General features: G+C 41.4%; 1 protein-coding gene across 1 annotated transcript in view; it reads right to left on the bottom strand.

Moving 5' to 3' along the window:
• Positions 1–27,438, bottom strand: part of PARD3B (par-3 family cell polarity regulator beta) — a 679,914-nt gene that overhangs the window by 387,114 nt on the left and 265,362 nt on the right. The window contains exons 12-14 of the mRNA XM_084818423.1: positions 25,213–25,386; positions 14,277–14,409; positions 939–1,035 (exon numbers count right to left, since the gene is read on the bottom strand). Of these exons, the coding sequence (XP_084674549.1) occupies positions 939–1,035; positions 14,277–14,409; positions 25,213–25,386 (404 nt within the window). The remainder of the gene's footprint in view (positions 1–938; positions 1,036–14,276; positions 14,410–25,212; positions 25,387–27,438) is intronic.

Below are 27,438 nucleotides of genomic sequence, written 5' to 3'. Positions count from 1 at the left end.
TTTTACTTCTGAGCAAACATGTTTAGAATATCCTTGTACATCACACTTTCAAGAGGCCCACAGAACACTAGAACTTGGTCAGCTGCAACTCATGCCATTGGCTACATTCAGCCCTGCAGCCTCACAAAGGTTTTCTCCAAATCAAAGGCAAGACTAGCTCTTCTGCATGTTTTTATACTTCAAGGGACACATGCAGTGAAGGACACCATTAACTCTCAAGTGTAAACCCAGGCGGGATCTCTCCTGTACTGCAATTCAAGTCGGAGGAAAGCAATTGCCCTTGGAAGGGAGGGACTGGAACTACATGTTTCCCTTTTATAACCATGGTTAAAAAAGCCTCATTTTGTTATGTTTGCACAGCCCATAAAGTTCTGTGCAACCTAACTGCAAATCTGACATAACTACAAGTAAAGTAACCAATGATTTGGTGCTCAATGAAATGTAAAATTACACAGGTCTTCAAAATAAAATCTGTGTCAACTTTTAATTGTAGGAAACAATTACTACCAAGAGCCATAACAGTTCTGTAAGTTAATGTGTTGGATTTTAACTTTGGAGATTTAACAGTTCAGCTTCAGCTGGCCTTATGGAAGACTCTCTGCAGCAGCCCCCTCCTGTGAAGTGGGAATAATGACAACCTACTGCTGCGGATACAAGTAAAATCTAAAGAACGTATACCTATAATAAACCTTAGGAAAACTATACCCCTAAGCCATCTTTAGATGGATTGCACTCCCATAATTCGCAGCCAGCATGGCCACTAGATGGGAGTTGCAGACTGACACATCTGGAGGACGTCTGGTTAGAGAAGCCTGCTCTAAGCAATATATAAATATGTTCTGATGTAAAGCCAATATAAAACAGCATGTTTTTCACATATAAAGAAAAAGCATTCCTACAACTAGAAATAAAATCATAAATAGTAAACATCTTCAAACCTATGACTATAATCTGTGAGCAGCTCGTCACTAGGATGTGGAGGCAAAGGGGGTGGGAGTTCATTTTCAGCCATGCCACTCTCAGATGTATGAAGCTCTGAAATTAAGAAAAAAAATAATAAATGATGGTACCAGCACATATATTACATCTGTTTGCTGATCAAGAACTGAACTGGCATGCCTGCATGTCTCCTGAAGCCAGTAACAAATTACACAAATCTCCCAACTAACTAAACTAGAATTAAAATTACACCAAGCAGAACATATATCCCTCAGGATTTTCAGAAGACCCAATTTTCCCATTTGCATATGCATAATTAAAGATAAACACATTGAAATTCTCCTTATGATGAAGAAGAGTCAAAGTTCTATATTGGTTTTATTAATTTCAATGGATATTCTCTCTCTCACACACAAAACATATGCTTGAAATAAGGCTTGAATAAAACTTTCAATAGCTACATACCTGCAGCATTAACTGTATTGTAACATGCCTAGGCTGTTTACTGGTATGATTTCTTTTCCACAAATTGAGATTAGCCTCAAGTTTTTGTGAGCCTCGAAACAGAATGCTGTCAGTGCTATGGTCACATATCTCCGCCTTGCGCACCATCATTTGGTGGAAAGGCAACCAACAAATAAATAATATACCTCTAACCTGACTGGAGCAAGCAAAAAGTGAGAGCACGCCTGCAACAATGCCAATCTGAGCTTTGGCAAGAATTTTAGTTTGCTAAACATGTTCAAAATAACATCCACATTTTTTCTCAGAGTTGCAAGCACCAAAGTTAAGTTACCCTCACTCTCTCCCCGCTAGGAGATGACACCTTTGATTCCCTCCTCAGTTCACTACAAGGGAACAAGAAACTGTTTGCAATTTTAGGCAAGTTGGCTTCCTCTCCTACTGAGAAATGGAAACCTGATTAACCTTCAGCCAATTTCAATACAGTTTTCCTGGGATGTCTGAGTAATATACTCTCATGCACTGATCCTTACTGTCATGCTCTTGAAGCACCAAGAGGCAAAGAAAGGCTTTGCCTAACTAATCTCTGGGACAAAGGATGAGACAATTCTTCAATTTTTGGATTGGCTAATTGTACACTGTGCTCTAAACAACCTGCATAGACTAACTAAACAAGCACAACTATTCTGAGCAACAGTTCAAAAGTTATTAAGGTTTTTCTGCCCAATTAAATGGCAGCAACTGCTGGCAAAGTTACGTTGGGCATGCTCGGTTTCACTCTGAAGCTACAACGCTGCCAGTACTCCCAAGCTTTTCAGAGAAATTCTATTACAGAGGGCTTTTATGTTCAATGCCTTTAGTTATAGAATGTGACCTCATAAGGTGAGGTTGCAAGTTACTAAATGAGTTGGGACCCTGGCATGGGAAGAGAGAGACTTTAATCCTTTGCCACCACTCCACCCTGTCCCTTTGTTGTTCAGTCGTTCAGTCGTGTCCGACTCTTCGTGACCCCATGGACCACAGCACGCCAGGCCTTCCTGTCCTGCGCTCTCTCCCGGAGTGTGCTCAAGTCCATATTCATTGCATCAGTGATGCTATCTAGCCATCTCATCCTCTGCCGTCCCCTTCTCCTTTTGCTTTCAGTCTTTCTCAGCTTCAGGGTCTTTTCCAGAGAGTTTTCTCTTCGCATTAGGTGGCCAAAATATTTCAGCTTCAGCTTCAGTATCTGTCCTTCCAAGGAGCACTCAGGGTTGATTTCCTTTAGGATGGACTGATTTGACCTCCTTGCAGTCCAGGGGACTCATAAGAGTCTTCTCCAGCACCACAGTTTGAAAGCATCAATTCTTCGGCGTTCATCCTTCCTTATAGTCCAGCTCTCACAGCCATACATTGCTACTGGGAAAACCATAGCTTTGATGATACGAACCTTTGTCGGCAAGGTGATGCCTCTGCTTCTTACTATGCTTTCAAGGTTTACCATAGCTTTCCTCCCAAGGAGCAAGCGTCTTTTAATTTCATGGCTACAGTCACCGTCTGCGGTGATCTTGGAGCCCAAGAAAATAAAATCTGTCACTGCTTCCAGTTCTTCCCCTTCTATATACCAGGAAGTGATGGGGCAAGATGCCATGATCTTCGTTCTTTTAATGTTGAGTTTCAAACCCGCTTTTGCACTCTCCACTTTCACCCTCAACAAGGGGCTCTTTAGATCCTCTTCGCTTTCTGCCATTAGGGTGGTATCATCTGCGTATCTGAGGTTGTTGATAATTCTCCCGGCAATCTTAAATCCGACCTGTGATTCATCCAACCCGGCGTTTCTCATGATGTACTCTGCATAGAACTTAAATAAGCAGGGCGACAATATGCAGCCTTGTCATACTCCTTTCCCAATTTTGAACCAATCGGTTGTTCCATGTCTGGTTCTTACTGTTGCTTCTTGACCTTCGTACAGGTTTCTCAGGAGAGAGCTAAGGTGGTCTGGTACTCCCATCTCTTTCAGAGTTTGCCACAGTTTGTTGTGATCCACACAATCAAAGGCTTTAGCGTAGTCAATGAAGCAGAAATAGACTTTTTTTCTGGAATTCTCTTGCTTTCTCCATGATCCAGCAAATGTTGGCAATTTGATCTCTAGTTCCTCTGCCTCTTCGAAACCCAGCTTGTACTTCCGCTCGTTCTCGGTTCACATATTGCTGAAGCCTAGCCTGTAGGATTTTGAGCATCACCTTGCTGGCATGTGAAATGAGCGCAATTGTACGGTAGTTTGAACACTCTTTGGCGTTGCCCTTCTTTGGAATTGGAATGTAAACTGACCTTTTCCAGTCTTGTGGGCACTGTTGAGTGTTCCAAATTTGTTGGCATATTGAGTGCAGCACTTTAACAGCATCATCTTGTAGGATTTTAAATAGCTCAGTTGGAATACTGTCATCTCCGCTAGCTTTGTTGTTACTAATGCTTCCTAAGGCCCACTTGACTTCACTCTCGAGGATGTCCGGCTCAAGTTCAATGACCGCACTCTCATGGCTAGCAGGGACATTCAGATCTTTCCTGTATAGTTCTTCTGTGTATTCTTTCCACCTCTTCTTAATCTCACCTGCTTCTGTTAGGTCCCTGCCTTCTTTGTCCTTTATCATGCCCGTCTTTGCAGAAAACGTTCCCTTGAGATCTCCGATTTTCTTGAAGAGATCTCTAGTCTTTCCCATTCTGTTGTTTTCCTCGATGTCTTTGCATTGTTCATTTAAGAAGGCCTTCTTGTCTCTCCTTGCTATTCTCTGGAACTCTGCATTCAGTTGGATATATCTTCCCCTTTCTCCCTTGCTTTTCATTTCCCTTCTTTCCTCAGCTACTTGTAAAGCCTCATCAGACAGCCACTTTGCTTTGTGGTCCCAATCTGGATCATGCTTTCCATGCCTCCAATGTACATCGCAAAAAAGGCACCCACTTGTAATGTACATTGCAAGCATAGGGCAAAGGGTTAAAGCCCCCTACCTACCTAGGGTTCTGATCCATAGGAAGTCCCATAAGCTTACTTCAGAGTGAAAATAAGAAAAGAAAAAACTAGCTACATCTTGAAAGTAACATGCAGTTTAATCCTCAGAGAGTTTGGGAGGGTTGGGGATGGAATGCACAAGTGGAGGAAGCAGAAGAATCAGGGCCTCACACCACCTTTCTGAAAGCAGAAATGCAGGGCAAGGGGTCCCAATCCTTGCTCTTACTTTTTGTGTGGTGGGAAAAGAACATAGAAGGGTTGTGTCTCACACCAGAGTTATGTTCATACGTTACACTGAGTGTGCATCCACTCTATGTATGCTCATTAAGATGGTTGTGAGAATCTAGCCCTATTCAGTCTTATCATGTGCAAATTCTACATGTGAAGAAGGGAAGGAGGGATGTGCTTGCTAGCTCCACCCCCTCCCTTGCCATTCTCATCACTTCCTAGATGTGAAAGCTGACTTTCTGTAGAGGACAGCCTCCTCTATCCACAGAAGTTCTCCCCAAAATTTCAGAGTCCTGGTTCTGGAAAATAAGCCAGGATTACCATGAGTTAAGAATGTAAATCCCATTTATCATATAGGTAAACTTGCAAGAAATCAGATTCAAATACATAGGGGAGAGGGTGGGATTGCCCTCAATAATTATAAACACTGTAATTATACATTTCCTTTTTAAAAATCAGGAAAAGTTAATGATAAAAAAACCCTGCTAGTTGAGGCTATTCCTGGCTCAAGCTCCACAAAGCCAGGAAATTGGAAGCTAAGGCTAATGCCTTAACTGACATGCCCCATTAACAGTGATGATGTTGCATAATGTCAAAAATTGTGATTCCTTTCCTTCCATGCACCCACACTATTTCTTGGTCTTTCAGGCCCAAATCCAGATGGAGAGGATGGAACACCTGGAACCAGCAAAGATGCTCTACATTGTCCTTATCCCGTATTGCCTTAAGAAGCATCTAACCTTACTGCTAGAAGAGGACTCCCTCTCATTGTTTAACAGGCAGCCATATTTGTATACTATGGAACACAATCCTACATTTCAACATAAATAAAAGAGACACATAAAAAAGATATATCAGCAGACTCGGGTAACCCTGAAATTTGCAGATATGCAAAACCTATTTTAAAAAAATCTTTAAGGAGGCTACAAATCCCACAAATAGCCCCATAAAATCTCAGTGGCCTGGAACATCGAGTGGGTGAGAGAGTAACAAAGTGACAGCTAAGCAGGAGGGAGATAGGATAGGGGGTTTGGAAAGGGAGAAGGACCCAAGTAGAACTACAAGTAGCAGAAAGAACCATCTCCTGGTTAAACTTAGAAGTTATTTAAAATACCCCCAGAGACAGAACATAGAACTGTCCATAGACAATACTGGAGAAATCAGGTAGTTAAACACAGCTGGGATGGGCACCAGTGTATCCACTACACATGTACCTCCCCTTAAAACCCAATCCCAAATGGGGGAACAAAACAAAATGGAGAAAGGACCACAGAACAAGTCAAGCAAGACTGAGGATGCTCAGAGAGGATGAATGCTGCCTGAGTGTTGGAAGGAGAGAAGAAAAAAACCCATCAGAAGGTGGGCAGGGTGGAACGGTGTGGCTGTAACCTGCACAGAAGCACTCCACACTGCAACGTTTTGTTGCAGGGCACACTTGTATTCAATATGGCATTTCCTTCTAGAATGGGTTGTAGTACTTTTTAAAGTAAATTCTCTGTTCTCTTATACTTGCCTTAGGGTGCAATCCTATGCATGTTTAGACAGAAAAAAGTTCCTTCAAATAATTCCTTCAAATAATCATAGCCATGCTGGCTTGGGAATGCTGGGAGTTACAGGACGTTTTCCTATCTAAACATGTATGGGATTGCACCCTTAACATCTCAAAACAACAACCCTATAATGTGGTGATGGTAACATACATAATTAAATGTAATCAATTAATGAATTTGTTACGTGGAAGATGATTAATAAACTAAAATTCTTTTTTTGGTTGACTGCCCTCAAATGAAGTAACATTTTTATCTGTAGCTGCCTGTAGTTACGCTAAGATTCAGTAATATTCATTTCTTAAGGCAAACATTAGAACAAAAACCTGCTACTTAACTACAGAAATGACAGCAAGTCCCTTGGCAGTCTGATAGTTTTTTGGGAAGTTACAAACTCTCTGATGAGGCAGATTCCAGTAATCTTTCTGCAACAGAAATGTGAAATTGCTGGCACTGAAGTAAGACTTCTTTGAAGAGGTTGTACTAAAAAAAATGCTGTCTCTGCACAACAGCTTGGCAGAGGAACAAACTGAGGACCTCCGGGTGGCAAGTATTAGATTATTCATATAAAAATAGACTGAACACTGGCATTTCAATATTGGATTTTAAAGTATTCCTTCAAATAATCATTGGCAAAGCAAACTGATTTTTTTTAATGTCTCTTAATTCTTTTACAAGAATATTAGAAGATTTCTTTTAAAAATCCAAGCTGAGCTGGTAGAAGACCTATGCATTTGTGCTACATTTATAGAGGTACGGAGAGAGGAGTGAAGAGGATACCTAAGAAAGATTTCAACTTCCTATTGGAGGACGTCAGTGTGGTGTGTTCCAAACTAGTATTACTAGGCCTCAATGTCTAAGACTAAGGTTATGCTCTCTCTACCCCAAATCCAATTTCTTCATGCAATTTAAAAAGGCCTGTAAGAGTTCAGTTACTCAGTATTTTTAGGATTACTTCTTCTGTCTTTTCCCACCACCCAAACAAAAACCCTTGTACATTCTTCCACTTATCCTGCCTGTTATAATGATCTGCTCTCTGGACTACCTGTCTCTCATCTGGAGCCTCTCTCTTCTATTCTGCACTGCACTATTCCTGTCTTTATGGAATTTGATCATCTACTGCACTTTTTAAAGTTTCTTCAGTGACTTTCCTCCCTCCTCCCACCTTACTCTTTTGACCAATAAGTGCTATTACTACTGTTGCTCCATTTTATTTCTCCTTTTGTTACAAACTCACTACTCTGTCTAGGTCTATTATTTTTATAAAACATCTGGTGGTGGGTTTTGATTTTTTTACAATTACTACAGGTCACCACACAGAACTTATAGAAAGCATCATATGCTAGAGGGACTGTCATGGTGTTATTTAGTTATGATCCTAAAACATATACCGAGGCCGTGTTTCTCCTTCCGTGACAACGGAAGGAGAAGCGAATGGAGGAGTACCGGATTTTTTAAATCCTGCTGTGGCCAGGAGCAGATTCTTTGGACCAGTAAAAATCGCTTCACAGAGCATACTTCGGGGGAGGGGGGGGTTTGAACATCATCTGACTGGCAGGGGCTGTTTAACCAATAAGAGAAGCTCCCCGCCCTTTTCCTTTCCCCTGAAAGTCCAGATTCACCTGCATTTCAGGAGCAAGCCTCATTGAGCATAATGGCAGTTACCTCCAAGTAGACACACATATGCTTGTGCTGGGAAACGGGGGGGGGGGGGAGAACACAAGGACAGAAACCAGCCCCCATTTTAACCCACAGGACCTCATTTACCACAATTGGAGTTACTTCTGAGGCGACACTAATGAGTTTGTTGTGGGAAAGAGATGGAAACCAGCCCCCATTTTAACACACAGGATCTCTATAAGGAAGCTGTGAAGTAGTTACTTCCTAAGGCAATTAATCGGAGCCTCAAGATCGCACTTAATCGCATTTAACGAATTGGGCTTTAAAATGTGCTATGTCAATTGAGGGGGATCTCTGTAAGTCCTGATGTGGACATTCAGAGGGCAAGCCTCATTCAGCACAATGGGAGGAAACACCCCTTGACTGGGGTCATGATGAAAGGCACACCCCTGGGTAGGGCTAGCATACCTGAGCTAAATGTGGGGGTTGGGGCATACAACAACTATACTGGGAAGAACCCAACTTAAGGAAAAGAATCGGACTTCAAGTAGCCTCAGGAAATCCAGTTTTTCCCTGATAAGCTCCGGGTTGACTGCTGGATGGCCACAACGTCATGTATCCCTAACGACCTGAACACGCAGCCAGCTCAGAGTAAATCATTGGTGGAAACACCCCCCCAAGTCTAAAAAACAAGTGATAACATCATAATCCAGGAACCTGCAGACATATGGGCAAGGTGCATCTTTCAAAGAATGTTACTTGTTGATACAGTAGTACTAGCGATTAGGCTACTGCTTTCCATTCTTCTTTCAGTTGTTGTTGTTCAGTCGTTAAGTCGTGTCCGACTCTTTGTGACCCCATGGACCATAGCACGCCAAGGCCTTCCTGTCCGCTCTCTCCCAGAGTGTGCTCAAGTTCATATTCATTGCATCAGTGATGCTATCTAGCCATCTCATCCTCTGCCGTCCCCTTCTCCTTTTGCCTTCAGTCTTTCCCAGCATCAGGGTCTTTTCCAGAGAGTTTTCTCTTCGCATTAGGTGGCCAAAATATTTCAGCTTCAGCTTTAGTATCTGTCCTTCCAAGGAGCACTCAGGGTTGATTTCCTTTAGGATGGACTGATTTGACCTCCTTGCAGTCCAGGGCACTCGTAAGAGTCTTCTCCAGCACCACAGTTCGAATGCATCAATTCTTTGGCGCTCAGCCTTCCTTATAGTCCAGCTCTCACAGCCATACGTTGCTACTGGGAAAACCATAGCTTTGATTATGCGGACCTTTGTCGGCAAGGTGATGTCTCTGCTTCTTACTATGCTGTCTAGGTTTGCCATAGCTTTCCTCCCAAGGAGCAAGCGTCTTTTAATTTCATGGCTACACTCACTGTCTGCGGTGATCTTGGAGCCCAAGAAAATAAAATCTGTCACTGCTTCCAGTTCTTCCCCTTCTATATGCCAGGAAGTGATGGGGCAAGATGCCATGATCTTAGTTTTTTTAATGTTGAGTTTCAAACCCGCTTTTGCACTCTCCACTTTCACCCTCAACAAGAGGCTCTTTAGATCCTCTTCGCTTTCTGCCATTAGGGTGGTATCATCTGCGTATCTGAGGTTGTTGATAATTCTCCGGACAATCTTAATTCCGACCTGTGATTCATCCAACCCGGCGTTTCTCATGATGTACTCTGCATATAAGTTAAATAAGCAGGGCGACAATGTGCAGCCTTGTCGTACTCCTTTCCCAATTTTGAACCAATCGGTTGTTCCATGTCCGGTTCTTACTGCTGCATCTTGACCCTCGTACAGGTTTCTCAGGAGAGAGCTAAGGTGGTCTGGTACACCCATCTCTTTCAGAATTTGCCACAGTTTGTTGTGATCCACACAATCAAAGGCTTTAGCGTAGTCAATGAAGCAGAAATAGACGTTTTTCTGGAATTCTCTTGCTTTCTCCATGATCCAGCGAATGTTGGCAATTTGATCTCTAGTTCCTCTGCCTCTTCGGAACCCCGCTTGTACTTCCGGTAGTTCTTAGTTCACATACTGCTGAAGCCTAGCTTGTAGGATTTTGAGCATCACCTTGCTGGCATGTGAAATGAGCGCAATGGTGCGGTAGTTTGAACACTCTTTGGCGTTGCCCTTCTTTGGAATTGGAATGTAAACTGACCTTTTCCAGTCTTGTGGCCACTGTTGAGTGTTCCAGATTTGTTGGCATATTGAATGCAGCACTTTAACAGCATCATCTTGTAGGATTTTAAATAGCTCAGCTGGAATACTGGCATCTCCGCTAGCTTTGTTGTTAGTAATGCTTCCTAAGGCCCACTTGACTTCACTCTCGAGGATGTCCGGCTCAAGTTCAGTGACCGCACTATCATGGCTATCAGGGACATTCAGATCTTTCCTGTATAGTTCTTCTGTGTATTCTTGCCACCTCTTCTTAATCTCATCTGCTTCTGTTAGGTCCCTGCCTTCTTTGTCCTTTATCATGCCCGTCTTTGCACAAAACGTTCCCTTGAGATCTCCAATTTTCTTGAAAATATCTCTAGTCTTTCCCATTCTACTGTTTTTCTTGATTTCTTTGCATTGTTAATTTAAGAAGGCCTTTTTGTCTCTCCTTGCTATCCTATGGAACTCTGCATTCAGTTGGATATATCTTCCCCTTTCTCCCTTGCTTTTCGCTTCCCTTCTTTCCTCAGCTACTTGTAAAGCCTCCTCAGACAGCCACTTGGCTTTCTTGCATTTCTTTTTCTTTGGGATGGATTGAGTTGGTGCCTCCTGAACAATGTTACGGACCTCCGTCCATAGTTCCTCAGGCACTCTGTCTATCAGGTCTAATCCCTTAAATCTATTCCTCACCTCCACTGTATATTCATCAGGGATATGATTTAGGTCATTCCTGAATGGTTTAGAGGTTTTCCCTACGTTCTTCAATTTAAGCCAAAATTTTGCAACAAGAAGCTCATGATCTGAGCCACAGTCAGCTCCAGGTCTTGTTTTTACTGACTGTATAGAGATTCTCCATCTTTGGCTGCAAAGGACATAATCAATCTGATTTCGATATTGACCATCTGGTGATGTCCATGTGTAGAGTCACCTCTCGTGCTGTTGGAAAAGAGTGTTTGCTATGATCAGCATGTTCTCTTGGCAAAACTCTATTAGCCTTTGTCCTGCTTCATTTTGTACACCAAGGCCATGCTTGCCTGTTATCCCGGTGATTTCTTGACTTCCTACTTTAGCATTCCAATCCCCTATGATGAAAAAGACATCTTTTTTTGGTGTTAGTTCTAGAAGGTGTTGTAGGTCTTCACAGAACCGATCAACCTCAGCTTCTTTGGCCTCAGTGGTTGGGGCATAGACTTGAATTACTGTGATGTTGAATGGTTTGCCTTGGATTCGTACTGAGATCATTCTGTCGTTTTTGAGATTGTACCCCAGTACTGCTTTTCCCACCCTTTTGTTGACTATGAGTGCTACTCCATTTCTTCTAAGGGATTCTTGCCCGCAGTAGTAGATATAATGGGTACCTGAATTAAATTCACCCATGCTTGTCGATTTTAGTTCGCTGATTCCCAAGATGTCGATGTTCAATCTTGCCATCTCATGAATTTTAATCCTATGCATTTTGAGTGGAATTTCTATTTCTACAATTTTAACTTCCTTTTGCTTTCCAGTGTTTTGTCTTTTTTCAGCCATTCTATTTGACTTTTCACCATTGGCATTAAACACTTTGGATAGAAGTTACCATGTAGGTTCTTCCATTTCTAGCATCCATCAAATGCTTAAAATAGGAACTAAATTAATGGTGAGTGCTTTTCCAGCTTAAACTGAGTGTAGCTAGTCTCTTATTCTACCACTGCTTAAAATGCTACAGTCAAAAGAGTGAAAATAACATAAGCTAAATGTGTTAGTGATAATAAGATAAAAACCACGGCAGCAACATTTGATATTCTAAGTACCTTGCAAAATAAAAAAACAATTCCAAGAATATATAATGAAATACTTGTGAGATGTAGGAATTTCAGTAAGATCATCCTACAGTAACACTTTAATAAACTTCCATTGGGGTTTGGGCTCATAAGAGCTACAGAAACATTTAAACTTATCTACTGATGGTGATTTCCACCCCACAGCTAAATTAAGCAATTGTGCCAGATGCATCTGCTCTTAAATGTGCTTCTCTAAGTAGTGCAGAACACACTGGACTAGTAGTTCATTTCTTGAAATATATCAACTTTCTCTCTGTGTTTCAAATATCATATCTGCTTCAACAATAGTGTTGTTTATAAATAAGCAGTTCAGATGTCCCATACCATACACTTTTCTGTATCCCTATTCCCTCCTTCTCTATTACCTTTTAAGAACTCATTCAGAACCTGTGACTTTGATCCAAAGAACTGGGAGTGGAAGGAGAATGTATTCATGCTGTTCTGTAACTCCTGCACATCGGCACAGGGTTGGACTAAATGATCTCTGAGGTCACTCCAACTCTTATGATTCTTCTGCAGTGCAGTACTGAGAATTAACATTACAGCAGGGGTGGGTGGACTTCAAGCTTGCAGGTTCTACTTTTGTTTTTTCCTAGAATCCCAAGATCCACCAGCTGGAGCCAAGTGCAAAATAGTGGCTTAGAAAGAGGGGCGGACATACACTTAGAATTAAGGGAAAGGGGATATGTGAGTGTATCTCAGCCCAGAAATGAGTTCACTGTCCTTTCACACAAAAACCCTTTTGTAGTTTCCCCCCAAGCTTTCCCCTTTCAGCAGCTGAATTCAGAAAAAAGAAGGTGATATTGTTAAAACAATGTTTGGTGATCAAATTTGTGATCGAATCAGAAGTGTTTGGTGATCAAATTACCCACAGTAGGTTTTGGTCTACTTTCTGCCCACCCCTGCATTGCATTATGAGATGTAAAATGGGGCTGGATCCAGTGAGCAGAGCTCCACTCACAGAATGGGATTTTTGCCGATTCCCCTCCCCCCTGTACTGCCTCAAAAATCTGCTCCAGAGGTTTGGAGGACACTCTGGAAAAGCAAGAGAGGAGGTGCAGGAGGCTGCACAGGGGAAAGAGAATTGGCAAACACTGCTTCCTCTTCCATTTCCTTGAGCAGTAGCCTCTGCTGGATTGCCAGCCCTTTCTGTCCTGGAAGGCCAACTCTGATCCAAGCCATGGTGAATGAGGAAGATACAGGCTATAGTGCATAAAATCATGTGGGCATAGAATGGTCTTGAAAAAATCTTGTGTGATCAGAGCTACTTCTCTGGATTTTTACACACTGCTCTTCCACCAGGTCAGATTCAACCCTTCTGCAAGCAGAAAAGGATTGAGGCTGGCAAAAGGGCATTTTGGATTTAAGCCAAAGTAACTGCATGCCAGAAGTGGCTACTATTTCATTCCTTGAAAGCACTATTTTACCAAGTGGGCCTTCCTCAGGTCATATAGTTCGGTGAGAATCCTTTAAGCAGCTGTAAAACTCTTTAGATGGAAGAGATTGATCATTTTGATCAGGAACCACTAGCTTTCCGTTGTGGGTACATGAGGAAAAAATCCATCTTTGGGAGGGTCGTCAGGCACCTACATTGTACTTTTTCTGGTGCCAGGTGAAGACCTTTTTATTTTCCCAGGAATTTTAGCATTTTAGTATCCTAGTCTTTTAGCTCTGTTGTTTTAAGTTTGTTAATATATTTTAAATCTCTGCATTGCTGCTAGGTTTTATTCTGGTTTTACTTTATACTGTAGTTTTAACCTTTTATATTTATATTGTTTTTATGCTGTACTTGTGGTTTTAATTTTTGTGAACCGCCCAAAGAGCTTCAGCTATTGGGCGGTATAGAAACATAATAAAAAAAAGAAAAGATTTTATATATAATCTTGTTATTTGCGGTAGTCTCCATTTTGATAAAAAAAGAACAAGCTGGTATATTCAACATACAATTGTATGTAATGTTGTGAACAAATAAACACATGCTATCCCCCTGCACCAGAATGGACTTTGCTACAAATAACTATGAAAAACTGTAGCCTTCATGCCATTCATTCATTCATTCATAGAATTTAAATCCTGCCCTATAATTCAGATAGTCTTTAAGGTGTCATACATTCATCAAAATAAACAATATATGGAAAACACAACTGAAAACAAATCACTAAAAATACATCCATAGAACAATAAAAAAAAGGTACCAGATAAGAACCAGATACCCAAGTTTAGGAACGCTAGAATTCTTTAAGTCCTGTAAGGAACAAACATTACAGCTAAAATTTGTACCTGTAATTTGTTTTATATCCAACCTTACGTGTTTGGGCAGCAAGCTAGAAACTGACACTTAAAAGTGGTATTTGTGCCAGGAATTTAATTCACAGGTTCTGAGTCAGCTATTCCACCTTCCCTGAAATTTTCATGTCTTACAAAGTCTGCACTTACTCTAATTAATTGCTTTCTGAGTTGATGTGAGTTTCTGAAAACAATACAACACCAAAAAGTTAAAAGCAAAAGTAGGGTGCACAGCACTCACCTTTCAACCTCTCCTGAGGGCAATACGTTACAAAACACTGCACAGCAGCATCACTACGCCTAGGAATGCTTGCAAAATTAACATTCCCCTCAGCTTCCAGTTTGGGATATAATACAACACGCTCTGTGCATTCCTAAGAGGAAACAGAATGACATGTATAGATGTATATGGCTAACAATACTTCCTAAAAATATCAGACTCCCCAATACAGCACTCAATTTGTACATTATTTATGAGATACACAACAGAAGATATTGAATATATACTCTACGAATGTATGTATCTATCTAGTTAACAGAAGATATTATTTCATATTCTAATGTCTGAAACATAGTATTTTATATTCTTCAATCTGAAATGGTAAAACTGCTTTTAAAAATAGTTATCAGTAAATATTGACAAGGGAACAAGAGATCTCCATCTGGAATGGCCTCCTATGATTCAACTCACTAGGAAATGCTCCCAATTACTGCAGTAGTCTTCCAGGAACCCCACACAGTACAGCTGGGCTGTTGCAGAATAAGTGGCTCCAGGATTACACTAATAGCATCTCTACACCAGCCTAAAATCCTGCATTTAAAACAGGACTTTCTGCTTCCGTTTTAAATGCAGGATCACAACGATTCCCTCTTTCACCTGCTTCCTTTTCCCCTCCCCCTCCCCCTTCCCCCTCCTTCTCCCTGTATCTGAGTCTTCCATTAACTTTAATAGAGCTCCTCTTCTTGCAGCTTTTCCTCTTTTCACGGAGGGAACGCAAGCAGTACACAACGGGGAAATTTGACTGCTCATTATCTGTGATCTATTTAAAAACGGAACAAAGGGCATTTAGTGCAGGAGATGCCCTGGAGGTTGCAGCGTCCTGTAAAGAGCCCGTGAACTTCTGTGAAGGAGCCATCTCAATCGCAGGATAAAAGCTCCGTGTGAAGGAAAGCCTAAGACTGAATCAAAGCTGCATACAGTTAAGTCTGAGCTGTAAGTTCTCAGCTCAGATTGGGAGGGGGGGGTGTGCGGGGACAGGGAGAGGACAAAACTCGCCTACCTCTTTAACCCTTTGTCTTTGCTACTTCTTGTTTTGTGGCAGCACTCCTTATGAGAGCCATAAGCCAGCAGCCACATTTTTATGTACCAGAATTCTCCCTCAGAATGATGCTATGTCGTGCCATTCTGTTGAATTTTTCCAAGGGACATAAAATGGCATCCACCTGAAACTGAGGCAGGGGATTTTTGGCTTTGCCTCATGAAGCACGATACTTTACATCCCTCCCTCCCAACCCTTTTCCTTGTATATCTCATGACTTTAAGATTATTAGCCTGAGGGTAGGGGCTGTCCAGTTATTGATTTTTGGAAGTCATTTTGGGTGCTCTTTTTGCTTGATAAACGGGGTAAAAATGCTTTAACATTTAAGAAATGTTTTCATCAATTGATTACCCCCCTTTCTGAAGATTTTTGGCATTCCTTGGGAAAATGTTCATCTATTCAATTAGAACACTCTCTATTGCTCTCACTATTGGTTGACTATCGACTGACTTAAGAGACATCATCTGATTGGCTACATAATGCTGTGGTATCATCCCACTCCCTGTGTGATTCCTGATTAGCTACGATCACCTTGATAACTGTTGGGTTGGGCCCAAGCTCCCTGGTTTGGTTTTGGACTCTGATTCAGATATGGAGGCAGAGCTAGAAGAAGCCCAACCAAGACCGGGAGAGGGGAAGAAAATCCCCCAAGACTCTCCAGGAGTCAGGGATGACACTTCCTAGGGGCACACTGGACCAGAGGCCCAGGTTCAGAGACCGTCAACCCCCTCCCTGTGGGAACTCACCCTTTGCCAGAGGGGGAGGGAGCCCCAGAACTAACAGGCACCAAAGTTTGGTGCAGAGTTAAGCGGGCAGAGTGGAGAGAATCTGCCAGATTGGTTGCTCGTCAGAAGTTGGATCAGGAGGACCCTCCCTGAAGGAGGAGCCCAGTAAAAGTCTGGGCACAGCAGGAAACTGTCCATTTGAGTTGACAGGCAACTGCCTTGCTTTGTTTAGCTAATTAGGCGAAATGCTGCAGGTGTGAAGAGATGTTATTAACTGAATAAAAGTTTTGTGGAATGCACAGCAAGTCTCTGTTGCTTCACTACTTAGCGGGCCAGTTTAGCACTCCCTGGCAGTAACTAATCCAGGAAAGAGCAAGCATTTGGGGAAGAAATAGCACTGAAGTAACCGCATCCAGGAGAAATTATGGAATCAAATTGGGGGGGGGGGGATGAATATTCACACAATCTAAATGTTTTTTGTAAAATATTTCTAGCCCAACAAAATTTGGCACAGCCCCAGATTACACCTAGCAAAGGCAGAATGCAGAATACAGCTTCTTCTGACCACAACTGGCTTCCCATTATTACTCCATCTGTGAAGGCAGCTTGTAGCCTTGTCAAGACGAGAAAAGCTGTGCCAACGGTAATTTTTTGACAGCCAGCTGGTTCCCTTCTCTCAGTGTCTGCCACATATGTGCTGTAATGAATGCACACCAGAATGGCTTTGGAAGTAAATGGCAAACCCTTAACCCATATCTCAACGTATTTGGCTTTTTAAAGTTTTTCTTTCTCCCATCAACAACCAATCCAAATTTCTTCTGACATTTGCTTTGTAAAAATAAACAATTAACTAAATAGAATTAGTTTTAAAGAACTAATTAACTGTTCTACTGTAAAAGAGAGAGACATATTCCTCCCCACCCGCCAGTTCTACAACTATTAAAAGCATACTGCCTTCATTCAAAAGTATTTGCAAACTCATGCCAAGCTGGCCTCTATTTTGTGTATTTAAATTCACAGGGAAAGTATATCTTGCTTTCAGGGTAGAATCACTTGCAGTGGATTTTGAGAACTATCATTTAAAAATCTCATCCATTTTATAATGGAATGGAGGTAGAGTAAAGTTAGTTCAACTTATGTCCCACTGAAATCAATGGGACAAGTTAGTCATGACCTAATTCAAGTCTCATTGATTTCAGTGGGAACCAAGTTCAACTAAGTTAGTCTGGATCCAATCCAAAGTGTCTTATGTATATGCATTTATACCACATATGGCTCAAGCAGTTTTGTGACCCCCTGATTTTGCTTATGGTCCTCAGTCCACAAAATGGGAATTTTGATGAATTTTCGTTTAACCAGCACCCAAAATAGAGCTCTGACTATCATTATCATCTATTATTTATACAGTGCCTAATATGTGATATGTGCCATACAGATTTCTGTTCTGATCCCAAGCTGAAAATCTAAAAAGAATTTGACAAGAAGAGGGGAGCTGCAGGGAGGGGGAAACTTTGTGCAAGCTAGAAAAACCTGGAAGAAAGAAAGAGAGTTAAAGAATACAGCAGGGATGCAGAACTTCCTTCAGCCCAAGGGCCCAATTCCATTTCACATTCTGGTTGTGGGCAGGCTAAAGGCAAAAGAGTTGGGGCCAAAAATTCCAAGATATTTTAGCTTAGAGCTCTTATTGCCAGTAAATAAGCGTTAGATAAGAGGCATTTCAACCTTTTAGAATAGAGAACAACCTGAACAAAAGCCAACAAGCCATGAAATGATTGGAGGCTGAAGGAAAGGAGGTAGGGCCATATGGAGAGGGCTGGATTTGTGCCCCTGGCCTGAGCTTCTGCACCCCTGGAATACAATAATTAACCTAGGATTACGAATGAAGCAAAAAAATCCAAGTAGTACATCAAGAGGGAAACACAAGAGAGAGAAGGTGGGATTTTCATAATTACTTACAGTAATACAAAGAGACCACAGAATATTTAAAGGAAAATACTTCCACACAAAAGGGACCAAAAAATAACAGTCAGGGACATGGGAATTGAGGCACAACAACAACTCCTGCATTGAGCAGGGGCTTGTATTCGATGGTCTTGTAGGCCCCTTCCAACCCTACTGTTCTATGATTCTAACAAGTGTTAGGTGAGCAGAGGGATTGAGAGAGAGAGAGAGAGAGCGCGCAATGAAGATGGAGAAGGACCAGCAAGATCATAAGGAGATGTATAGGTTAAGAAAAGAAGTTTAAAACTTGATATGAAGCATAGGAAGCTAGTGAACGGAAACAAAAGGAATGACATGATTAAAGCATAATTAAGTCACGCAGAAAGAAAAAATAAAGAACAGAACAGTTGACAACAGAGGTAAACTGAGAGGCAGGAATACCAATGAACAAAACATTCCTGTAGTCAACATGATATAGAACTAGAGTCTGAATAAAAGTTTCAGTAGAGTTGGTAGATTTAAAAAATGAAACCTGAAAAAGAAATAAAAGAAACTATGATAACACCCGTAGTCTTAAATTGTTGAGAAGACTGAAGGGTGATGTCAACTGAAAGAAAAAGAGAAAGTAAGTGTGCATTTAGTCTGAGATAATGATCCAATATTCAGGCAGATATAGATAGCCATAATACAACTGGAAATATTGGTAAGAACAGAACTAGAGAAAAAATGAACAGAAAAACAGAACTGGACAGCATCAATGTAACAGTGATACTGTAAGCCAAAAGAAGAAATCAGATTGCCAAGAAGAAATATATAAAGAGTGAAAAGAAGGACTGTAGTCCTCGGGGACCGCAACTGTAAGAGGAAACTGAAAAGAAAAAAGAACCATGAAAGAAACTTTAAAAGAACAACTTGTGAGACTGGAGTGAAACCAATACCACAAATTCCAAAGAATGAGAACTAAAAACAGAGATTATCAATTGTATCAAAAACTGATGAAAGATTAAGAAGGATAGAGCTCTTGTGATTTAGCATATATAAGATTAGAGACTTTACACAAAACAGTCTCTAGAATGCTGGAGTTGAATGTTGGACTGAAAGAAAAATTAGAAGAAAGTAAAATGAGGCACTGAGAATAGACAACCCTCTGAAGTGGTGTTAAGAAGAAATAAATAAAAGAAACAGGATGCTAGCTGAAGAGGAGGTGATGATTCAGAGAAGTTATTTAAAATGCTGGAGGAACAATGGTATCTGTAAAGCAAGAAGATACAATATGCGAAGGAAAGAACATCAAAAGAAAGAATATCAAAAGAAAAAAGAGATTTAAGATATGAGTAAGAGAGAAAAGAACTGATGGAGCCATCGTTATTAAAAAGTAAGAGAGAACTGGATCAAGAAGCAAGTGTTGGATTCTGGCCCCATCACTTCCTGGCATATAGAAGGGGAAGAAATGGAAGCAGTGACAGATTTTACTTTCTTGGGCTCCAAGATCACCGCAGACGGTGACTGTAGCCATGAAATTAAAAGACGCTTGCTCCTGGGGAGGAAAGCTATGGCCAACCTAGACAGCATAGTAAGAAGCAGAGACATCACCTTGCCGACAAAGGTCCGTCTAATCAAAGCTATGGTTTTCCCAGTAGTAATGTATGGCTGTGAGAGCTGGACTATAAGGAAGGCTGAGCGCCAAAGAATTGATGCTTTCGAACTGTGGTGCTGGAGAAGACTCTTACGAGTCCCCTGGACTGCAAGGAGGTCAAATCAGTCCATCCTAAAGGAAATCAACCCGGAGTGCTCATTGGAAGGACAGATAATGAAACTGAAGCTCCAATATTTTGGCCACTTAATGCGAAGAGAAAACTCTCTGGAAAAGACCCTGATGCTGGGAAAGACTGAAGGCAAAAGGAGAAGGGGACGGCAGAGGATGAGATGGCTAGATAGCATCACGGATGCAATGAATATGAACTTGAGCACGCTCCGGGAGAGAGCGCAGGACAGGAAGGCCTGGCGTGCTATGGTCCATGGGGTCACGAAGAGTCGGACACGACTGAACGACTGAACAACAACAACAACAACAACAGAAGTGAAGCAATTAAGACAGAAACAAGAGCAAATAAGGAAAAGGAGAGTGAGAGGATCTGGTACAGTGGAAATAGTAGTAATATTATACTTAGCAGAAAAGGGGGGAACAAAGAACAGAAATTTTAATCAACAATATATTGGGAAAGCTATTAGAAGAAATGTAAGGAATGGGCAAAGGATGAGGTTAGAGAAATGAAATTAACAAACTGCCAGAGGATAAGAAGAATATCAGATAAGAGGAGAAAAATAAGATTACAGAACAGATGAATAAGAGGAAGCCATGAATTCATAATGAACAAAATCAGACAGAGCAAGATTTGCACTAGAGATGTTCAGCAGCTCTAACACAGGAGAGAGACAAAGAAAACAAAATGAAATGAGGGCACATGAGTCTAAAGTATGAGGAAGAGCAGACCAGAAAGAGCAGCACATATTACAGAGACTGGAGAAGATTAGAAAGGTTAGTGAGAAGGGAAGCAGTGAACTGAATAGGATCTAAAGAATGAAGCTCTTGAAATGGCTTGGAAACTCAAGTAGAAGAAAATGTAAAAGGTTAAAGTTAACAAGACAATGATCAGAAACAGGAAAAGGAACAGAAGCAGGACTGAAGACAAAGCATTGGGAAAAATAACCTGGTTTAAAATATGACCAGCAGAATGAAAGGGAGCATGGCACAAGAGGAAATCCAATATGAATATTAAGAGCACCAGAGTGAGAACAGAAGAAGAGACAAAAAGGATATTAGGACTCGAAGGACTGTATCCAATTGTGTCCATCTTCCAGCAGAATGGGCACCACTGGCAGCTCCCCTCTGCGGTCCCCCTCCCAAATTTGCTCCCTTCAGTGTTAGAGGACCATCCAGAGCAAATTTGGGAGGGTACAGGCAGGAAGGCAAGAAAGGGGGAGTCCTCTTCCATAAAAAAAAGTCCAGTCACATAGACCAAAGTCAGGAGTGAAATACAAACAAGAATCAGGAGAAGAATAAATCACACAAATCCACAGATTAAAAGGAGCAAGTAAACAACCAGTTTGAGTTGGAGGCGAGGGAAGAGAACTGACACAGCAGCCAAAAATCTTCTTTGACCAGGGAGTCAGGTGACTCCAGGAGTGGGGAGGCTAATCCAGTGCTATTGGCCAATATAAAACTACCAGTAACCCTTCCAAGTCCTACCCCTGCACTGCCAAACCTCTGCCTGTCTGCCCTTGAACCTGAAAGCCTGGCAAATAAGAATATCATTCTATCTAATAGGACACTTGGACAGTCGATTGCCTATCGGTTTGGAAGCAAAACAGGGCCACCCAAAAATAAGAGAGTGGTTTCAGAAGGCTCCCTAGGTACACAAAAAAAATATGCATTTCCAAATAAAAAGAAAAAAATTATTATAAATTCCCAAAACTGATGCAGCAAAGACCTGTAAGCTTGCAGGGATGAATGCACAGATATAAGAAAATTCTAGAGTAACTAATCTCACTGTCTGGAGAGGGAACGCCTGGGATCACGTTGAACACTGAAGACAGGAAGTCCTGCCTTTGTGACTACCTTTAGTTTGTGCAGTAACACACTGTTGCCCCAAACCAACTATGCTAAAATCCTGGATTTCTCCATTGTTTTCTATGGGCATGATTTTTTCTCTGGGGGCAAAAAAAGGAGGGGTTACAGGATTCAGAGTTTGGCAGATTGTATAAGTCTATCGATTTAACCCATAGTTAAGACATGGAATACTAGGGAGCCTGCTGGGAAATGAAGGGGGGAATGAAGGGCAAGTTGAGGGCAGTTGAAAGAACGTTAGTGTCAGGGTGGACACTGAGCCCATAGAATCCCAGAGTAGTTCTGATGCTGAGGAAGAGCAGTCGCTCCTTTGGGAGAGGAGCACGCTCCTTTCCCAAAGGAGCGACTGCTCTTCCTCAGCATCAGAACTACTCTGGGATTCTATGGGCTCAGTGTCCACCCTGACAGTTAGGGTGTCAATTGAGGGGGTAAAGAACAATAGAGGGCAGGGAAAGAGGAAAAATGGCCAATCAAGTCTGTAATAGCTTTACGTTTCCTGGAGATGGTGGGGTGGGGAAAGATAAGTGTTAGAGAACTAAGTATCAAGTGGTTAAAAATCTTCCCTTCCCTTCATGAGGAAATAGAGGAAAAATACATCTTTTCCCTTTCCCACTCTCCAGACACCACCTCTTGAATGGTCAGCGATCAGAACTGGCAGCCAGTCCCAAACATCTAGCACTATAAAGCAGAGGAAAGCCTAGAGAGGGGGTGACCTTCTTCTCTTCTCCGCTCCTCCACCTCCTGAGATGTTAGGACAGTGCTACAAAGCTGCTGTTTCAGGCTAGCTGGATCCCTTTCATCCTAGAGAGTGGGGATGCACTGCAGCATTTTATTGCAGGTCCCACTCGTAGTGAAGATTACTGATACAACAACTATATAACCAGTGTACCAACATTCTCTTTATTAATAAAAATGGCATATTTTTTAACCAGTGTAACATCACCCTCTAACACAGATGCCATCCTGTTACAGATTACTATGCATCCTTTATGCTACAACTTGCATATGGTTCTGAATAAATCACAGGGGAAAGCTATTACTAAATACCGATACCTAGTGGGAGAAGCAGCTTTAAATTAACAGCAACGGGGAGAAAATCTGCTTTCTAGCTCTTTGATAAATAACACAATCAATAGCTCAACAACTGATCAGTATGCTGCCTAATTAGAGTGTTCAGCTAGTGAAACAGAGCTGTCATGAAAAGGTTCCATTAGTGTCCCAGCCAATAAAATAATAATGGATTTTTAAACATATCCTGCTATACCAAGCTGGGATACAACAGGGAGGGAAGTAGTTCAGGTAAGGGAAAGAATGGGTCATGGCCCTTTTTGCTATAGTCTTCAGCCTCAAATGGAATTACAATTGAACTGCAAGCACATCCTATAAAAATAATTTCAGTTTAAAATGAGTTTGATTCAATCAAGAGCTCATTGTGTATTCTTCACAGGGCATGTGCTAGAAGTGTGTGCACATTTCATACATCTGAGTGATGTATAAAGCCGTATGGAGGGGGACGACAACACAGCTTTTGGTACAGGATTACAACAGGATATTCAATGTATGGTGGGTATATGGGAAAACCTCTTTAGAAAAGCCAAAGTCGAAGGCCAGTGTCTTTGTTTCAGCAGACCAAAAATTTTATCCTAATTTGTGGATAAAAATTACAGGCAACTATTCACCAGAAAAGTGTACTGTAGTTTTTCTTTTTAGTTTGCATATAGTAGAGCATGTGTTCATGAACAGTCAGGTAACCCGTGTTGTTGCATTACAGAAAATATGGGTTTAAACCAGATGCACAGTTTTGTTCAATATAAAGACTAAGGCAAATGGAGTAAAGCCCAATATCTCTTAAGTTCTCCTGGATAGGTGATCTGGATTCCTCTCATATCTGTAGATTGCTCCTAACTCCTGTGGCCAAGAGTAACGCAGCTGAAAATCTCCTGGAAGAATACCCTGACCTCCCTGGACTGGATGACAAGAAGGATGCCGTGCTTGTGCCAAATGCCTGAGGTAGCCTACCTGTGTCAAGCAAGGACCATCAGAAGCACTTTAGGCCTGTTCATTTGGAACCATTAACCATATGTTACCAATGGCCCAGGCTTTGAGGCTGTTCCTGTATGTCTTAAAGCAACCACCCTAACTGCTCATTTCCAGGTGTTTCTGACACACCCCTTCAAGCCTCTGTTATAGCCTAAGTAATAAAAGTTATTGCTTTCAAATGTTGTTCTCCTTGCTAACCAGTATTTTTTTGTTAACGATCCAAAATGTGTCTTTATTGGATGGATGGATGGATGGATGGATGGATGGATGGATGGATGGATGGATGGATTTATTCATTTCATTTCTATACTGCCCAACAGCTGAAGCTCTCTACTGGATGAATGGATACGGACAATGAGGGAAGCAGGAGTCAGGGGCTAGTCTTCAGGAAGTTGGGTGCTGACTTCAATTGCGTTCAAGGGTGCTATAGTGGCTGGTGTTTCTGGGTATAAACAACTCCATGGAAATAATTCATTAAAAGGGACTTGCAGCACAGGAGGTGGGTTCACAGGTCAGGGGTTCTCTTCAGAGAATGGGGTTAAGAGAGCTGTCTGTGTTTACTGGGTGATTGGTAAAGTCAGATGTAGAAGGATTTCCACTGGAGTTAGTGCTGTGGGGTTGAGTGGCGAAGGGAGAATTCTCACACATCCATTTGTCAGTAACCAGTCAACTTTTGGGGTTGCTAGAAAATTTCATCAAAAGCCCGTGAGACTGCGGGCAGAAATCTTGCAGCAAGGGATTCCTTTGCTCAGGAGGACAGGGTTAAGACAATGGCCGCAAGCCTCTGTAGGATGTGTTTAGGAATGGGGGAAGAGAGGGGAGTTTTAGGACTGTGTCTGGCTTGGGGCATACCAAGAGTGGCCGGAGATCTCCAAGACAGAGAGCATTCATGTCCCCTTCCCCGTTTCTGCAGCCAGCTAATGTTAAGACAACTGGTGCTACCATGAGGACTGCCACAAAGGAGCATGGGATAAGCAGCTGGGTAACTGCAGAGCAGATGGGAGGACAACAAAGCAACATTAAATGAAACAAATTACAGTCTATTTGATCATCTGAGAGCCAGGTCCTGGCTTGTTCAAGAAACCATTATATACAAATGCAGCTGGTAGGTAGTATCCAATGGTTTCCCAGCACTAGCGCTAATGAAATTGCACTACCATAAACCAACACTTGCACAACAGAAATAGCACAATGGGGAAAAGCAGCAATTTGCCACCAAAATTTGGTAGCACCACAACAAAAAAGGGGGTGCTTTTTCTTCAAAACAAGGTGTGTGGAACACCATTACCACTAATGCTAGAATCACCCAATGTCAGTACTGCTGACTTCTTGCTCTTGTAATAAAGTCATGATACAGTGCTACCGGGGGTGGGGGGTTGGGTTGTGATAATAATGTTATAAATAAAACGTTAACAATACCAACTATATCAACTTCCGTTGAAGTTCATCTCCCCACAATAATTTTTACAGAATGATGCATACAACTGTCAGAAATGAATAATATGAAATAAAGGTTTCTCATACCACTTCCGTTTGCCTATCCAGCCTTCTGAGAACTACTAGCTGGATCATCCCACGAATGTTTCCTTCCATAGACATGGAGCGTCTCAAGGTCTCCATGGCTTCATGATTTGATTTTCCAAGCAGAGATTCCCCATTCACTGCAATAAGCTGGTCATTTATTCGCAGCCGGCCATCCTACAAAATAAGAGTAGTACATATATTCAAAGTGAAAAATATCAGAACAAGAAATGGAATGCATTTGTTTTCTGAAATATAATTATAGTAGACTGGTAACGTTTTCCATGTAATCTGTGAAGTCTTAAAGCACAAACTGGCAAACATATTTTTAAAATCATCATTATTAAATAATGCAATGCTAATAACTATTATTATTAACGTATTATGAATATGACATTATGGAGCATTTGAGAAGACACAGTTCATCTTGGTTGCTGACTACTTCAAGGTGTAGGGACAAATCGTTTCAGAAACAAACCACCAGAAGCAAGTTTGGCAGGTTTTTCAATTATTATTCTTGCAACAATAATCAGTGTATTCCAAAATCTGACCTTTACCATGGATACTGAGTCTGCCTCAACTAGTGCTATTTAACAGGCTGCAGTTAACCTTCAGAGGGCTGTGTTCTGGGCACACAGTGGGAGTTCTGAGGCCCCAGACCCCATTCTGAAAGACATCCTCCGTGGTGCCCAACAAGCTGCATTGAAAACTTGCCAGAATTTTGGAGGCGACCTGTGACACAACACAAAAAGCTCCAATCTGAAGAACAATGGGAGAGTCCCAGCACTCATCTAGAAGCTCTGCACACACCTACGGGTCTGGATCCTGACCCAAATGTGTACTGCACTGCATATCAATTCCATCCCACCAGCTGGTGTGATCACAATATTGTGATCTGCAATAGAAGAGGGTTTGGAATGGGATTGTTCCCAATTCAAAGTCCAACTGACCCTGTAATTCTTCCTTCAGTGCAAAGCCTGAAGAAACTGACAATGCATACACTACACAAGACATAGTAATCCATATTTCAATTTTTAAAGCACTTACAGAGGCAGTCATGGATGATCGCTGTTATTTAAACAGCTCAACCAAGAAACTGCCCTCTGGCATCGTTCATATCTGAATCAATCATTGCCCTCATAGAAGTGAAAATGGGGTAAGAAAAAGTGTGGACACTATTTTTCCCATCTTTGGCAGGTCCCTTGAATAATCTTTTTAAGTAAACGACACACTCTCTTCTTAACATTTCTAAAGGAGTCTGGTATACTGTTCCAATTAACCCATCAAGCAACATTAACCAAATCTGCATATGTAATGTTGACTGAAGATGGTTTGGGGTGGGGTGGCATGCATTACGCTAAATGGTCCCATTTGTATGGTATTGGGAAAAGAGTGTTGAAACTCACAGAACATGGGGGAAACAACACGTAAAAGGCACAAGCACAACCATCATGTGAAAAATTACATTTCTTGACTACAGAACTTCTGGTTCCATATATTGAGTATGTAGTAGAAATTGCTTCGATCCTCCTAATATTTCACATGCACGCATGCTAATTTGCCTTCTTACAAAACGAATCCACCAGATTTTGTGTGTCGACCACAGAGTATAACGTACATGGATGGCACAATCATGGCCAAACACCAAGCGCATTCCCAAATCTCATCCTATTGCTCCATCCCAAATATACTTGTTCAGAAGCCTATTGTTCTAATGCCACTGGGGTCATGTATTGCAAACACAGGATTTCAAACTGCTACTCCTTTTAAAATATAGCATCTGCCACTGATTCATGCATGCCTACAGGATACAATAATTTATCTCTTAAACATATATAAAGATACAATAATACTTCTTATTAAGGAAGTGATCTCTCTTATCTGAGAGACATCTTAGTTCAAATTATTCATGTTGATGCCATAAACCTGAAGAAACCTAATACGGACTGAAAGGGTCTGCGGTGAAAAAAGACTCACAGAAGAGGAAGCAGCATTGAAAAACCATTAGCCTGCTTACAGTGAATTTGATTCAATCATAAACTCATTAAGAGTTTTCTATAAGCACTTGTCAAAATCGCTTACATTTCTCATACATCTTAGTGGTCTATAATATGTATATTTTCAATTCTGATGCCCCCTCCCATCATTAAAGCATTCAGTATATTCATGTTACATTGTTGCCAAGTCTAAACATACATTTTTCTCCCTCTAAATAGCTATTAAAGCTGT

This window comes from Heloderma suspectum, chromosome 1 (assembly GCF_057233095.1).
Source record: "Heloderma suspectum isolate Gila_16-S chromosome 1, 16-S_ref, whole genome shotgun sequence".
In the NCBI taxonomy this organism is placed as follows: Eukaryota; Metazoa; Chordata; class Lepidosauria; order Squamata; family Helodermatidae; genus Heloderma; species Heloderma suspectum.
This window is presented reverse-complemented; position numbering and strand designations above follow the sequence as displayed.